This window comes from Aquarana catesbeiana, linkage group LG11 (assembly GCF_042186555.1).
Source record: "Aquarana catesbeiana isolate 2022-GZ linkage group LG11, ASM4218655v1, whole genome shotgun sequence".
NCBI lineage: Eukaryota > Metazoa > Chordata > Amphibia > Anura > Ranidae > Aquarana > Aquarana catesbeiana.
Genome location: NC_133334.1, coordinates 209664628 through 209681099, shown reverse-complemented (window position 1 = coordinate 209681099; position 16472 = coordinate 209664628). Strand labels below are relative to the sequence as shown.

The 16472-nt window shown below is 44.1% G+C and overlaps 1 protein-coding gene across 1 annotated transcript; it reads left to right on the top strand.

Moving 5' to 3' along the window:
• The first annotated feature begins 4037 nt into the window (after positions 1-4037).
• B4GAT1 (beta-1,4-glucuronyltransferase 1) lies at positions 4038-14867 on the top strand. The gene is made up of 2 exons (XM_073605235.1): positions 4038-5498; positions 13395-14867. Exons 1-2 carry the CDS (start codon positions 4425-4427, stop codon positions 13584-13586), a joined length of 1266 nt encoding a protein of 421 aa, XP_073461336.1. The 5' UTR covers positions 4038-4424; the 3' UTR covers positions 13587-14867.
• Positions 14868-16472: the final 1605 nt, after the last annotated feature.

Here is a 16472-nt window from a genome sequence, read left to right as displayed (position 1 = left end):
ATCGCAAAAAGTGCTCTGGTCAGGAAGGGGGTAAAATCTTCCGGGGCTGAAGCGGTTAAATAGACTTTGACCGCTCTCACTACATCAAGACAATGTAGTGACTTCTCTTCCCTGGAACATGGTTTTGGAAAAAACGATGGCAGGACAATATATTGGTTCAGGTGGAAACCTGAGGCCACTTTTGGCAGAAAATCTGGACGAGGTCGCAACACTACTCTGTCCTCGAGAATAATCAAGTATGGCTCTTTACAAGAAAGAGCAGCCAATTCCGAAACCCTCCTTGCTGAGGATATAGCAACCAAGAACACCAACTTCCTTGTCAGAAGGACTAAGGGAATATGCTGTATCGGTTCAAATGGCTGTTTTTGTAACACTGAAAAAAATAAATTAAAATCCCAAGGCGCTCAAAGGTGATTTAACTGGTGGATTAAGCCGCATCACCCCTTGCATAAAACCCCAGACTAAAGAATGTGTAGCAAGAGGTCTTTGAAATAAGACCGATAAAGCTGAGACTTGGTCCTTAATAGTACTCAAGGCCAACTTAATCTCTACCCCTAATTGTAGAAAGGCAAGAATTCTGCCTATGATATACCTCCGAGGGTGCCAACCCTTGGATTCACACCAGGAAACGTAAGCCCTCCAGATCCCCTCAGATAACTTACCCGGAAAGCCCACATTTCTTCAGAATGTGGGTTTCAATAGCCGAGCCATTAAATTTAGAGTTCGTAAGGTAGGATGGAATATCGGCCCCTGTGAGTGTAGGTCTGGCCATAGTGGAAGGGAGCATGGATCCTCCACTGCCATCTTTACGATTTCTGCATACCAGGACCTTCTGGGCCACGCTGGGGCTACCAGAATTACCGGCTTTCTTTCCAGCTTGATCCTGCAAAGAAGTCGTGGCAGCAACTGAATAGGGGGGAATGCATAAATCAGTGAGAACTAAACCCACGGGGTCACCAACGCATCTGTTCCGCATGCTAGTGGATCCCCTGTCCTGGACACAAAGTTGACCAACTTCATGTTGAATCTGGACGCCAGAAGATCTACATCCGGAGTCCCCCATCTTTGGCAAATAGCCCAAAAAATGTCGGGGTGAAGAGACCATTCCCCCGGGAATAACTGTTGGTGACTCAGGTAGTCCGCCTGCCAATTTTCTACTCCCGGAATGAAGATTGCCGACAGGCACGGAACATTCCTTTCTGCCCAAGTTAGAATATGGTTCACCTCTGTCTGCGCTGCGAGACTCTTGGTGCCCCCTTGGTGATTAATATAGGCCACAGCTGTGGCATTGTCAGATTGGATCCTGACAGGACAATCCCGTAACCTGAAGGTCCAGGCTGGGCAAGGCTTTTTCGGTTCTTGACCACTGTCCCTGGACAGTTGTCTTCTCTAGCACTGCTCCCCAGCCTGAAAGGCTGGCGTCTGTCGTTACCACCTTCCAGATAACTGGTCTGAAGGATTTTGCTTTCAGCAGATTCTGGGTTAGCAATCACCAACTGAGACTTTGGGACACCCTTGGGGACAGCCGCATTGAATTGTTTTGTTCCAAGCAGACAGGATGCTGTTTTGCAACAGTGTCGAATGGAACTGGGCATAGGGAACCGCTTCAAATGAAGCCACCATCTTTCCTAACAACCTCATGCAAAGGCGAATGGAGGGATCTCCTTTTGACCTGACCATCTGCACCAGCTCTCTTATGGAGTTGATTTTTGCCTGAGGCAAGAACACCTTTTTCTGGGCTGTGTCTATGATCAGGCCCAAGTACTCCAGCCTTTTTAGTGGTTTTAAGGAAGACTTCTCTAGGTTGAGAATCCAACCTACTTACCAGGTAACTGGTTGTAATGCGTACACTTTGCTCCAAACGAGCCACTGACTGGTCTATTAGCAATAGATCATCTAGGTACACCAAGACTGTTATGCCCTGTGCCCTTACCCTGGCTAGAGGTGCGGCCAACAATTTTGTCTGCCAGTGCAGACCCATGGGAGGGGAGGCTCTGTCCTCTGTAAAATAAAAACAAGTATGGACAAGGGTTGGGGAGGAATAAAGCTTCATGGCTTATGTGGGGGATATTTCAGCTGCTCCGTTATTGGCATGCAAAGGCTGTAAGTAAATACAACATTGGGAAGCCGCCACCGCACCCCCTGAGGGGGGGGGGGAGGAGGAGAGTACCAACACTGTTTTACCTCAAAACCCCATTAGTTCCCCTGGGGGGAGAAGAACATGCTGCTTGTTCAGAATTTAAAAATCCCCCCTGGCTGCTGAGACCACACATGCTGTTTTTAACTGGACACTGAGCTGACTGGGAAGCAACGTATCAAGGTATGTGCATTTACTCCCACTAGTGGAGACTTTAAGGCATGACATTTTACTCGTGGAAGAAAAAAACCATAGGTGGACTTTTTACAGTTCCTAGGCTTCTTCCCTTACCTTATCCTCGCTGTAGGATACTGCTGTAACAGACAGATCCAAACTTCACCCATCATGGCGGGCTGTGTTAGCAAACCTTCAAGGACCGGGACCCTTTTATAGGAGTTCCACTCCCTTGGACCTGTATTAGCAACCGCCAGGAAAAACTTTAGGTAATGTAAGCATGACCAAAAAGCCCTGGGTCCCGGGGTCCAGCCCTGCAAAGAGAGGCCTTACAGGCAAAACCTTGTGCTTCATATGCGAGGCCTGGGTACCATTCACCTTGTCCTCAGCGGCACTTTGAATGGATCCGGTCTAAGGAGGTTGTTTAAATCTAGCAAGGATCCCTCCAGTGGAGGTCTTCAGAGCACTTCTTCACTCTTGACCAACACCTTAGACACTGGCAAAAAACTGAGGTACTCCTGGAAGGAGGAGGAGTTATTTAGGGAGTGAACTTCCTATATTGGGTATACCAGTGTCCATCACCTGAAGGTGCCTATATACCCACATAGTAATTACTATGGTGCTCTGTGTCCCGTGATGTACGATAAAGAAATACTGCTTTCGACGTGATCGTACGATAATCGTATCGTTAGTACAGAGCTTTCGAGAGCCGATCACAACAGTTCAATCCGATATTATTCGGTCGGACATACGCGGGAATTTTCTTTGTACGATACCAGATACTCGTACGATTTTCGTTTAGTCAGTACAGTTGTCATCCGAAAATACAATATAAATACACTACAAGACATTACATCACTTCCGATTTTTTTTTTCTGTCATACGAAAATTTTTGTGACTTTAGTAACCTGTTCAATTTCTACTTGCGACTAGTAAGCGAAAAAAGGCGGGTGATCTGTCGTCCAATTTTCAGATCGTGTGTATGGAGCATTAGAATACATTAAGATAAAAAAACCTTCTGCCTTTACAATCACTTTAAGCCTGGTAACACACGATGGGAATATCAGATGAATGATCGTGTTTTTTTTTTGTATGCTAGTCTCATATCGAAAACGGATAGTTTACTAGAGTTATGAAAATTCTGTTAAGACAGAATATAACTTCCCGCAATGACGTATTGTATTGTTACGTATTCTTTTGTTTCCGTGCATGTGCAGTCCTGGACACTTGATGAAAACTGTACTGATTAAACGAAAATTGTTTGTTGTGTTATTGTACGAGAAACATTTTTGTGCTTGTCCCTTTGGATAATTTCGCATGAACTGTCATGATCAGCTTGCAAAAGCTGTGTACTAACGATCAGATTATCGGACGATTCTGTCTGCACCATTCCTTATGAATTCCATAGTATATGTGTGTTCATGTGGCTGTACACCCCTCTCCCTCAGAACACTGTGCCCTATACAGACTGGTGTGCTCTTCATATATCAGAAGCCTGTTCAGGCAGCTCTGCACACCTTTTATTCCTCAACACACTATACGCCTGTTTTCCCCCCTTCTTTACCCCTCAGAGCTCATTTCTTTCAGTCACGCTTCTATGTAGTACTGCAGACAGCTCATCCCCCCCCCTTTTACTCCTGCCCTGTAAGTTCCGCCCGCTGGAAGGTGTCACTTCCGGCTCATCTAGTCTCTAACCCGGAAGCTATGCTCTCACTGTGTGTGCCTGATAGGTGTGGGCGGGACGGAGGGCTGGGCACAGTGAGGTCACCGGAAGTGCACACTGTGGAGATGCAGGCTGTATCTTGTTGTGTAGTAGAGAGCTGAACGTTTCAGCTACAATGCCCCATAGACCGTGTTGTACAGTTCAGGCGTTGTATGTAGTGTATTATATGACGATACATTTCAGCTGTGGGTGAACAAGGACGGCTGGTCGGATGTATTTTGATACACGTATTTGTATATTATAGAGCTGAAGCCAGTATTTCTCCTAGTAGAATGTTGGGATGAGTTAGGTCCAGCAGTGCTGTAGATCTTTACAATAGGACAGCAGTAGTACAGCAGAGCAGGAGCAGAGAACCCAGAAGGTGCTAGAAGCCACTGATCAGGTCAGGCGATGCCAGGCGCGGTGCGTTGCTCCTTTTTCCGAGTGGTCCTAATAGCCCTTCTCCTTGTTGCTCTCCTTCAGCTCCTCTACCTCTCCCTCCTCTCTAATCTGCATGGACAGCAGCAGCAGAGATCAGCTCACCCAGTACATGCCGGGGCAGCGAATACTGAGCCACAATGGCAGAGGGAGCAGAGAGATCACATGAAGGCGGTATTGGCTACTGGGGGCATTTTGGATGGCAGTGGACAGTACCGGATTTACCGTCACCTTCTGGCACGAGAAGAGAGGCCACCCAAAGCGCTGGACCTGGCGCTGGCCTCCCATACTAGCCTTAACAACGTGTGGCATTTGCAGGATCTGGTTGAGCGTTGGGATGGGAAGATTTCATTGGCTCTGTTTGCTTCTAGCTCTGCTCAAGCAAAAGTTGCCACAGTGTTATTGTTTACCATTGCTCAGTTGTGCCTGTCGGTGAGACAGAGGGTGTCCTTTCATCTGGTGTGCCAGTCTGGAGATCAGGCGGTCTTTCCAGAACTGGAAGACCAGGCTGAGTTTGCACATCTACGTACATGCCAAGCTGTTTTTGCAAAAGCAGCAAGCATGGGATCACATATAGTTAATTATGCAGGTAATGCTTCCTACCCTAACAACTTACTAAGGAATATTGCCAGGGCTGGTATTGGCAGCACCACCTTTGTTCTGGTAGTGGACATTGATATGGTGCCTAGTGAAGGACTAAGATCTAAATTTTTGGATTTGGTTGCTCAAGGAGTAGATACACATACAGTATTTGTGGTGCCTGCCTTTGAAATTAGACACACTCGGCGACTGCCTGGAACCAAAGAGGAACTGCTCCGACTTTACCAGGTGGGGGAAGTCCGAGCGTTTTATGAAGAATTATGTCCTCGATGCCAGGCACCTACTAACTACTCAGCATGGCTGAACTTGCCTGAGAGGTCTTCCAGACTGGCAATGGCTTATGTTGTGGAGTGGAGGGATCCTTGGGAACCGTTTTACATTGGGATTAAAGATGTGCCATCCTATGATGAGAGATTCAAGCAATATGGATTTAACAGAATCAGCCAGGTAAAGATAAATGAAATATAAAAGAGAAGAGACTAGCTGGATTATACAGTGCACTTCTCATTCACTCAATATACAGTATTTTTGCTGGTAATAGTGCAGTAGTGCAACCCGAATATCAATAACTTTTACTGTGTGTGTGTGTCTACACACGGTAGAAGTTCTTGTTATTTGGGTTGCACTACTGCACTGTTACCAGCAAAAATACTGTATAATATTAAGTGAATGAAAAGTGCACTGTTGTCACTGGTCCTGTTTTAGGATTTTTTTTTTTGCCCATCCTTAATTCACGTCACATCGAAACGGTGACTCTTATGTGAGTCAGCTCTGCTAATTATTATTTGATAGGGGTAGCAATCATTTGTTTATGCTGCACAAACATGTTTTTAACCAGTTCCCACCCAGGCCAATTCTGACTCTTCTACATATAAAGATCAGTATTATTTTGCTAGTAAATTACATTACTCAGAATATATATATATATTACACAGTATCTCACAAAAGTGAGTACACCCCTCACATTTTTGTAAATATATTATATCTTTTCATGTGACAACACTGAAAAAATGACACTTTGCTACAATGTAAAGTAGAGCGTGTACAGCTTGTATAACAGTGTAAATTTGCTGTCCCCTCAAAATAACTCAACACACAGCCATTAATGTCTAAACCACTTGCAACAAAAGTGAGTACACCCCTAAGCGAAAATGTCCAAATTGGGCCCAATTAGCCATTTTCCCTCCCCGGTGTCATGTGACTCGTTGGTTTTCCAAGGTCTCAGGTGTGAATGGGGAGCAGGTGTGTTAAATTTGGTGTTATTGCTCTCACTCTAACATACTGGTCACCGGACGTTCAACATGGCACCTCATGGCAAAGAACTCTCTGAGGATCTGAAAAAAAGAATTATTGCTCTACATAAAGATGGCCTAGGCTGTAAGAAGATTGCCAAGACCCTGAAGCTGAGTTGCAGCACAGTGGCCAAGACCAAACAGTGGTTTAACAGGACAGGTTCCACTCGGAACAGGCCTCGCCATGGTCGACCAAAGGTTGAGTGCAGGTGCTCAACGTCATATCCAGAGGTTGTCTTTGGAAAATAGACGTATAAGTGCTGCCATACATACCAAAGCTGAGCATGATCCCCTCCCTTTGGAGACTGGGCCGCAGGGCAGAATTCCAACATAACGACCCCAAACACTGCTCCAAGACGACCACTGCCTTGCTAAAGAAGCTGAGGGTAAAGGTGATGGACTGGCCAAGCATGTCTCCAGACCTAAACCCTATTGAGCATCTGTGGGACATCCTCAAACGGAAGGTGGAGGAGCACAAGGTCTCTAACATCCACCAGCTCCGTGATGTCGTCATGGAGGAGTGGAAGAGGACTCCAGTGGTAACCTGTGAAGCTCTGGTGAACTCCATGCCCAAGAGAGTTAAGGCAGTGCTGGAAAATATTGGTGGCCACACAAAATATTGACACTTTGGGCCCAATTTGGACATTTTCACTTAGGGGTGTACTCACTTTTGTTGCCAGCGGTTTAGACATTAATGGCTGTGTGTTGAGTTATTTTGAGGGGACAGCAAACTTACACTGTTATACAAGCTGTACACTCACTACTTTACATTGTAGCAAAGTGTCATTTCTTCAGTGTTGTCACATGAAAAGATATAATAAAATATTTACAAAAATGTGAGGGGTGTACTCACTTTTGCGATACTGTGTGTGTAATAAATATATATATATATATATATATATATATATATAATATATAATATATAATTACATACATACAGGGCTCAAAATTTCAAGTCCTGAGCTACTAGCCAGGCCTCAATGATTACTCGCCACCAGTTGGCCCACCCAACCCCACCTCTAATCCTGCCCCAAACACGCCCTCATAAATTATCTCATGAAATGACACTTGAATGTTTTATGCAGAATTGGGTTATAAAGATAAATATTAAATACTGCAGCTACTGACTTTTAATAATCGGACTCTTACCTGTCCCAGCATCCAGCGACGCAGGGAAGCTAAGCCTCGCTCCTCTCCCCCTCCCCTCTGCGGCACCGGCATTGTAACTGTGGGTGCCCGGCTGTGGCTTCATAGCCGGGCATGTGCGAGCCGCGCACCGTGACTGGCCGGGCAAACCATCTGGGACCTGTGAAGTGTCCCAGATGATTGCCGAGAGGGAGGGGGGAGAGGTGATCTCCCTTCCAGTGCGCCGGGAGAAAGTAGGAGCTGGGACCCCCTGAAAAGAGGGTACCCGCTCCCCCCCCCCCAAAAAAATGACATGCCAAATGTGGCATGTCAGGGGGTCACCTCCCTTAAAGCGGAAGTTCCATTTTTGGGTGGAACTCCGCTTTAACAACTTTATCCATGCCCAACAATTGTGTCCATCAATGCAGCCTGCCCGTGCCCACAAATGCAGCCTGTGCCCACCAATGCAGCCTGCCTGTGCAGGGGAAGAGAGGAGAGGAACAGGAGAGCCGCATGGATGATCAGAGCACGGGGAACACAGTGTTAACGGCTTTAATTTCAAATGATGTATGTTCCCGCTGCTCGTCGTCACATACAGCCCCGCCCCCTGGCCGGGGAATTTTGATAGACAGATCACCCATCCCGGGATTGGACGAGTGATCTGTCTATCAAAGTTCCCGTCCAGGGGGCGGGGCTGTATGTGACAGCGAGTGAGGGGAACATACAGCAATTGAAATTAAAGCTGTTATTGCTGTTCCCCACATTCTGATCATCCAGGTGGCTCTCCTCTCTCTTCCCCTCCACTATCGCTTGGAGAAGGACTCCCATTCAACCCCGCATGCCGACGGTGCTCGACCCCCCCCCCCCCCCCCTGCGCTATCCAAATAAATCATGATTAATGAAAAAACAAACCGCAACTACAATGTGAGACACACACACTAAATACAATTTAAGAAAAAAAGCTGCGCTATATATTAATGATCAAAAAGTGTGCCCTAAAGAATATTCATCTAAAATAATAGATATGGACAACTCCTTGTGTCGCACTAATAGATGAATAATTAAATATAATCACAAGTGATATGTGCTGAATAAACATAAAAATGAATATAATGAAAACAAAAAAAATATATATAATATATATAATAGAGTCTCGTCCAATGGGCTATTGGGTAGAAATCCCACTGAATGTGCAGTTCATAGTGATTTTCCAAGCGGTGATATCTTAGCCCTCCAAACGTTAGTGACATACGTCCACAACACCATGGGAGATGTGATAAAGTGCGACAGGAAAGTTCCTCCACCAGTGATATTAATGCTGCTTACCAGCTTTTTAGATCTCTTGTTTAAGGAGATCGTGAGGCAGCGGCTCTCCTCTCCCTTCACTGGCTGCAATGGGGACACTGTCTGCACTACTGGGGACACTGGCTACGCTGCAATGGGGACACTGTCTGCACTACTGGGGACACTGGCTATGCTGCACTGGGGACACTGGCTGCCCTACTGGGGACACTGGCTGCCCTACTCTGGGTACTGGCTATGCTGCAATGTGGACACTGGCTGCACTACTGGGGACACTGGCTACTCTGCAATGGGGACACTGGCTGCCCTACTGGGGACACTGGCTATCCTACTGGGGACACTGGCTATGCTGCAATGGGGACACTGTCTGCACTACTGGGGACACTGGCTACGCTGCAGTGGGGACACTGGCTGCACTACTGGGGACACTGGCTATGCTGCAATGGGGACACTGTCTGCACTACTGGGGACACTGGCTTCGCTGCACTACTGGGGACACTGGCTGCCCTACTGGGGACACTGGCTACGCTGCAATGGGGACACTGGCTGCCCTATTGGGGACACTGGCTGCAATGGGGACACTGGCTGGCTGCATCTGACGGGCACTGGTGAGGCTGCATTAATCTCTTGTATCATGCCCGCAGTCTCTGACCATGTCCCCAGTCTCTGACCATCTCCTGTACCATGTCCCCAGTCTCTGACCATCTCCTGTGCCATGTCCCCAGTCTCTGACCATCTCCTGTACCATGTCCCCAGTCTCTGACCATCTCCTGTACCATGTCCCCAGTCTCTGACCATCTCCTGTACCATGTCCCCAGTCTCTGACCATCTCATGTAGTATGTCCGCAGTCTCTGACCATCTCCTGTACCATGTCCTCAGTCTCTGACCATCTCCTGTACCATGTCCTCAGTCTCTGACCATCTCCTGTACCATGTCTGCAGTCTCTGACCATCTCCTGTACCATGTCTGCAGTCTCTGACCATCTCCTGTACCATGTCCTCGGTCTCTGACCATCTCCGGTAGTATGTCTGCAGCCTCTGACCATCTCCTGTACCATCTCTGCAGTCTCTGACCATCTCCTGTACCATGTCCCCAGTCCCTGACCATCTCTTGTATAAAAATATTTTTAAAACAGTTACTTTCGGTATCGGTGTTGTTTCGGTATCGGTTTTGGTTTTCGGGGTCAAGGAAGATTTATTTTCGGTATCAGTTTCGGCACCAAAAAACCCATTCGGTGCATCCCTAATAAAAGGTATACACTGAAAAGCTTGCGAGCCACTAATAAATTATATCTGACATGTAGAAACATATAACACCATTCCTAATAAAATAAACTGTAACAATAATGGGAAAATCTTATAAAAATATGATTATATGAAAATGTTCAGCTGCTGGCACCAATCACACTCCCATAAGTTTGTTTGAATAAATGAACAAAATAAATAATATGCTGCGCTGTGTGGTTTGTTGCCTCAATAACAAATAATGCGTATTAATCTATTGTGAATTTATATATTCCTTAACATAAAGTGCTCTTGTGCCAATATATATTAATTGATAATTAATCGGTGCTATTCATAGGTTACTAAAGTGCATGTAACCTTATATTGTATGATAAAAGAGTAATATGGTTAAACGAGCAAAAAAACTAAAAAATAGCTCATCAAAATGTCCTCTGGTGAAAAATGTATGCTTTGAGGTGGTGCTGCAAAACAATTCACAGTGACTTCACACGCGTGCCCCCCCCGTGTGATTTGTGCTCACCTCAGGCTATGTGAACGCACAACTAAGTTTGGTCAAAAATGCAGTTGAACCACCTCTGGGCTCTAAGTTATATGGACTCTGCAGGTTCCCAGGTGTTCCAGTGTTGTCCTCGAATCATATATAAAGAAAGGCTGGATAGTGTAATACTTTTTGAACACTGATTGTTTAGAGATAAAGGATACCAAGGGGATTTTTTGGAATAGAGGTGGTGAAGAGCCCCTACGGCCATGGACAACGGAACAGTCTCACGAGTCACATGGGCAGGCTGTAGAGGTCTTCCGTCAAGAACCTCAATGACAAGTTGAGTGTCACGCAGCTGCAGTGGAATCGAGTGCTTCGATACAAAGGCAGCATCAATGAACAGGACTGCAGGCCCAGAGTCGATTAGAGCCCGTATCTCAATGGACGATTCTGCCCAGGAAAGGGTTCTCTCATCCGCAGAGAGACGCGTGAAGCCCGAGTTCATGGGTTCGGAGGCATGGGAGGTGAGACTGCAAAGTTCAGAGACACATTCATTCATTCATTCATTCATTCATACAAATGTACAGGAGGATTCCACAAGCGCTCCTTAAAAGGAAGTCTTTCAATGAGTCAATGAGTCTGGAGTCAATGAGGATGGCAAACGTAATCAACGTCTCCAGCTCAGTGGGTATATCTCGGGTTGCTATCTCATCCTTGATGGAATCTGAGAGACCGTGAGAAAAAGCAGCCACGAGGGCCTCATTGTTCCAAGCAACTTCTGCTGCCAGTGTACGGAATTCAGTAGTGTAATTGGCAACAGTTCTCGTACTCTGTTTGATGGACATGAGGCACCATCACAAAGCATCGATTTTTTACCAGAGGACTTTTTAATGAACTATTTTTTTGTTTTTGTTTTTTTAGCTTGTTTAACCACATTACACTTTTATCATACAATATATGGTTACAGGCACTTTGGTAACCTATGAATAACACATTGGCACAAGAGCACTTTATGTTAAGGAATATATAGATTTACAATGGATTAATATGCATTATTTGTTATTGAGGTAACAAACCACACAGCGCGGCATAATATTTATTTTGTTCAAAATATAAAAGGTGATATTACGCCAAGTAAATAGATACCTAACGTGTCACACTTTAAAATTGCGCACGCTCGTGGAATGGCGCCACACTACGGTTCTTAAAGTGGATGTAAACCCAATTAATGAAAATTTGAGCATGGCACGTATATCTGTAGATCAAAAACAATAGAACAATGAAAAAAAAAAAGAACTTAAAGGATAAGTTCCACTTTTATAACACGTTACAAATGCACCCGATCCCCTGTTTTGATAGGTACTGGGGGGTCTTTCCCACCTCGGTGAACAGTGTTATGACAATGGGAAAACTACAAGTCCCATCAACCTTTGCTGCTGTCAGCTTGTAGCTTTCAATTAACTACCTCGGTGCTGTTGAGCGATGTGGGTAGTTCATTAAGTCTTTCTGTCACAGTGTAACTGCCTGGCCATTTCGGAAATATGGCCAGACAGTCTGCAGGATTATGGCATAACACCCATGATTTGCTGGTTGTGGGTGCAATGCTTTACAGGTCCATTACACAAAAAATAATGCATATTTTTTTTACCTGGAAAAAAAAAATTTGATTTTTTTTTTTTTTGTAAAGGTCAACTTATCCTTTTAAAGGATAGGTTCACTTCTGTAACAAAATGTACAATGCATTCAAAGGGCCCAAGTAGTTTTTAAAACCATTTTCTGTGCCATTTGTCCCCAGTGCCACCTGTCAGTGCCATCTGTCATCATTGCCACCTGTCAGTGTCACGTGCCATCAGTGCCATCTGTCATCAGTGTCACGTGTCATCAGTGCCATGTATCAGTGCCACATCAGTGTCACGTGTCATTGTCCTGGTGCTCCAGGGCCTTCAAAAGTGTAATAGGCAGTCAACGAGTTAGATGTTTATCAATTTATGCTTCTAGAACACCTGATGGTGCTCCCTGCATGTTGGACCTCTCTATCTGGCTAGGCTGTGAAAAAGTCAAACACCTTTTGGTATCGCCATACTTAGGAGGAGCAGCAGAATGTATTTTGGGGCATCATTTGTGGTATACACATGCCATGTGAGAGACATAACCTATTACAATGACAATTTTGTGGAAAAAAAAAATCTTCATTTTGCAAAGAATTGTGGGAAAAATGAAAACATCAAAAATCTCACCATGCAGCTTACTAAATACCTTTGAATGTCTACTTTCCAAAAAGGGGTCATTTGGGGGGTATTTGTACTTTCCTGGCTTGTTCGGGTTGCAAGAAATGAGATGAGGCCTCAGTACATCAGGTGTGATCAATTTTTTATGATTTGCACCACAGCTTGTAGATACTCTAACTTTCACACAGACCAAATAATATCCACTAATTTGGGTTATTTTTACCAAAGATATGTAGCAGTATAAATTCTGGACAAAATTTATGAAGAAAAATGAAAAATTTGCAAAATTTTATCACAGAAACTAAGAAAAATGCGGGGTTTTTTTTTCAAAATTTTCGATCTTTTTTCATTTTATAGCGCAAAAAAATAAAAAACCCAGAGGTGATCAAATACCACCAAAAGATATCTCTATTTGTATGAAAAAAAGGACAAAAAATTAACTTGGGTACAGTATTACATAACTAATTGTCATTCAAAGTGTGAGTGCACTGAAAATTGGTCTGGGCAGGAGAGGGGTTTAAGTGCCCAGTAGGCAAGTCGTTAATTTGTATAAACTTAAAGACACAGTGCAACATTTATTATTATTTTAATACATTTTTAATACAGTACATTGTAAACATTTTGTAGAACTGTGTACTTATCTAATTTACATATTTTCCTTTTTCCTAAGGCATGTGAACTGAATATAGCTGGCTATACGTTTGCAGTCCTTGACTCTGCATTCCTGGTTCACAAGGGCCACAAGTTACCAGGGGACTTTCACAGTCAAAAAGATGCAGAAAACAAAAGAAACCGTCAGCTCTACAGAGGCTTCAAGGAAGAACTAAAGCTGAAATATCCAGATTCCACCAGACGCTGTTAACACAGCTTTACTGTATTATGAAACGGGACTCGTGTTTGGAGAATTACATCAGTCATTAGGTGTGTGATTTGTGGTCTTAGGACAGGATTTCTTAGGTGATTCTGCTGCTTTGACGCATTACCTCTTCATTTAGCAATTTTACAGAGTCCAATGAGATGTAATGTGTAATCCTATTTATTAACAGCCACTACTGGTAGACTGACACTGTATCCATCAGATGCGTTCATTATCTTGTGTTTTTCTATCTTCTGATAAACTTTATGTTAGTAACATTGTTTATTGTTTGCGCATCCTGCATAACATTTCCAAATCAAACATTCAAGTGATTTATCCTAAAATCTTCAGTGTCTATATGAAAAACAGTGTTTGCTTATAACAGGGAACTGTGCATCAAATGCATGTTGAAATCAGTCCTGTTTATAGTTGGTGTCATTTTAAATGAACCCAGGGAAGCAGCTAGAAAAAGAGTTTAAACATATATTGGATCCATTTTACCTGCCATTTGTATTTGTATTTCTTTCCTTAGAGTTCAGAGATATAAAAACCCTACCAGGCAGCAGAGCCAGGTTGATGTCTTGATTTTTCTATACTGCAGTTAAGCAATAGTCCCCTCCCTGCCCTCATCCTGTGATAGGACAGTAAAGCAGCAGCAGACAGATGAGTAATCACTCTGCTCTTTTCTACTGGCAGGATACTTATATGCAGCACAGCTGTTTGATAAGGATGAGCTCAAGCGTGTTCGCAGCCACACGTACAGAACCCGCCAGGAAGTCAGCACTGCGCTGCACTAATCGCAGACAGACATTTTCCCAATCTGCGGCTGCACAGATCGGGAAATGTCACACTGCCTGTGATTAGCTCAGCGGAGTGCCGACTTCCTGGTGGGCTCTGCATGTGGGCTGTGCGAACACGCCTGAGCTCATCCTCAACTCTATTCTCCCCTCCTACAGGCTGTCTGCTAAATGAACTGGGGTTTGCCATCCACAGACTGGATGCTCAGTACAGAGATTATACTATATGGAGTAGCAGGGCACATGTGTGTCCTTTATGTCAGTCTAAGTGGAAACAGTTGTAAAATTATGCAATGGAGCAAGCAGGCTTACAGTTCCACCTTACATTAATTATGCATCTGGGGTGTGTATAATATACTGTATGTCCAGTGAGATTAGTAAGGCTGGTGAATGCTAAGCTCTATATACAGTCATGTCCATAAATATTGGGACATCGACACAATTCTAATCTTTTTGGCTCTATACACCATCACAATGGATTTGAAATGAAACAATCAAGATGTGCTTTAACTGCAGACTTTTAGCTTTAATTTGAGGGTATTTACATCCAAATCAGGTGAACGTTGTAGGAATTACAACAGTTTGTATACGTGCCTCCCACTTTTTAAGGGACCAAAAGTAATGGGACAGATTAACAATCATCCATCAAACTTTCACTTTTTAATACTTGGTTGCAAATCCTTTGCAGTCAATTACAGCCTGAAGTCTGGATTGCATAGACATCATCAGACGCTGGGTTTCATCCCTGGTGATACTCTGCCAGGCCTCTACTGCAACTGTCTTCAGTTCCCGCTTTTTCTTGGGACATTTTCCTTTCAGTTTTGTCTTCAGCAAGTGAAATGCATGCTCAATCGGATTCAGGTCAGGTGATTGACTTGGCCATTGCATAACATTCCACTTCTTTCCCTTAAAAAACTCTTTGGTTGCTTTAGCAGTATGCTTCGGGTCACTGTCCATTTGCACTGTGAAGCGCCGTCCAATGAGTTCTGAAGCATTTTGCTGAATATGAGCAGATAATATTGTCCAAAACACTTCAGAATTCATCCTGCTGCTTTTGTCAGCAGTCACATCATCAAGAAATACAAAAGAACCAGTTCCATTGGCAGCCATACATGCCCACGCCATGACACTACCACCACCATGCTTCACTGATGAGGTGGTGTGCTTTGGATCATGAGCAGTTCCTTTTCTTCTCCAGACTCTTCTCTTCCCATCACTCTGGTACAAGTTGATCTTGGTCTCATCTGTCCATAGGATGTTGTTCCAGAACTGTGAAGGCTTGTTTAGATGTTGTTTGGCAAACTCTAATCTGGCCTTCCTGTTTTTGAGGCTCACCAATGGTTTACATCTTGTGGTGAACCCTCTGTATTCACTCTGGTGAAGTCTTCTCTTGATTGTTGACTTTGACACACATACACCTACCTCCTGGAGAGTGTTCTTGATCTGGCCAACTGTTGTGAAGGGTGTTTTCTTCACCAGGGAAAGAATTATTTGGTCATCCACCACAGTTGTTTTCCGTGGTCTTCTGGGTCTTTTGGTGTTGCTGAGCTCACCATGCGTTCTTTCATTTTAAGGATGTTCCAAACAGTTGATTTGGCCACACCTAATGTTTTTGCTATCTCTCTGATGGGCTTGTTTTGTTTTTTCAGCCTAATGATGGCTTGCTTCACTGATAATGACAGCTCTTTGGATCTCATATTGAGAGTTGACAGCAACAGATTCCAAATGCAAATAACACTTAAAATGAACTCTGGACCTTTTATCTGCTCCTTGTAAATGGGATAATGAGGGAATAACACACACCTGGCCATGGAACAGCTGAGCAGCCAATTGTCCCATTACTTTTGGTCCCTTAAAAAGTAAGAGGCACATATACAAACTGTTGTAATTCCTACACCGTTCACCTGATTTGGATGTAAATTCCCTCAAATTAAAGCTGAAAGTCTGCAGTTAAAGCACATCTTGTTCGTTTCATTTCAAATCCATTGTGGTGGTGTATAGAGCCAAAAAGATTAGAATGTGTTGATGTCCCAATATTTATGGACCTGACTGTATATTGAAATTCCAACTCTGTTTTGTCTAGGAGTGAGGCGAG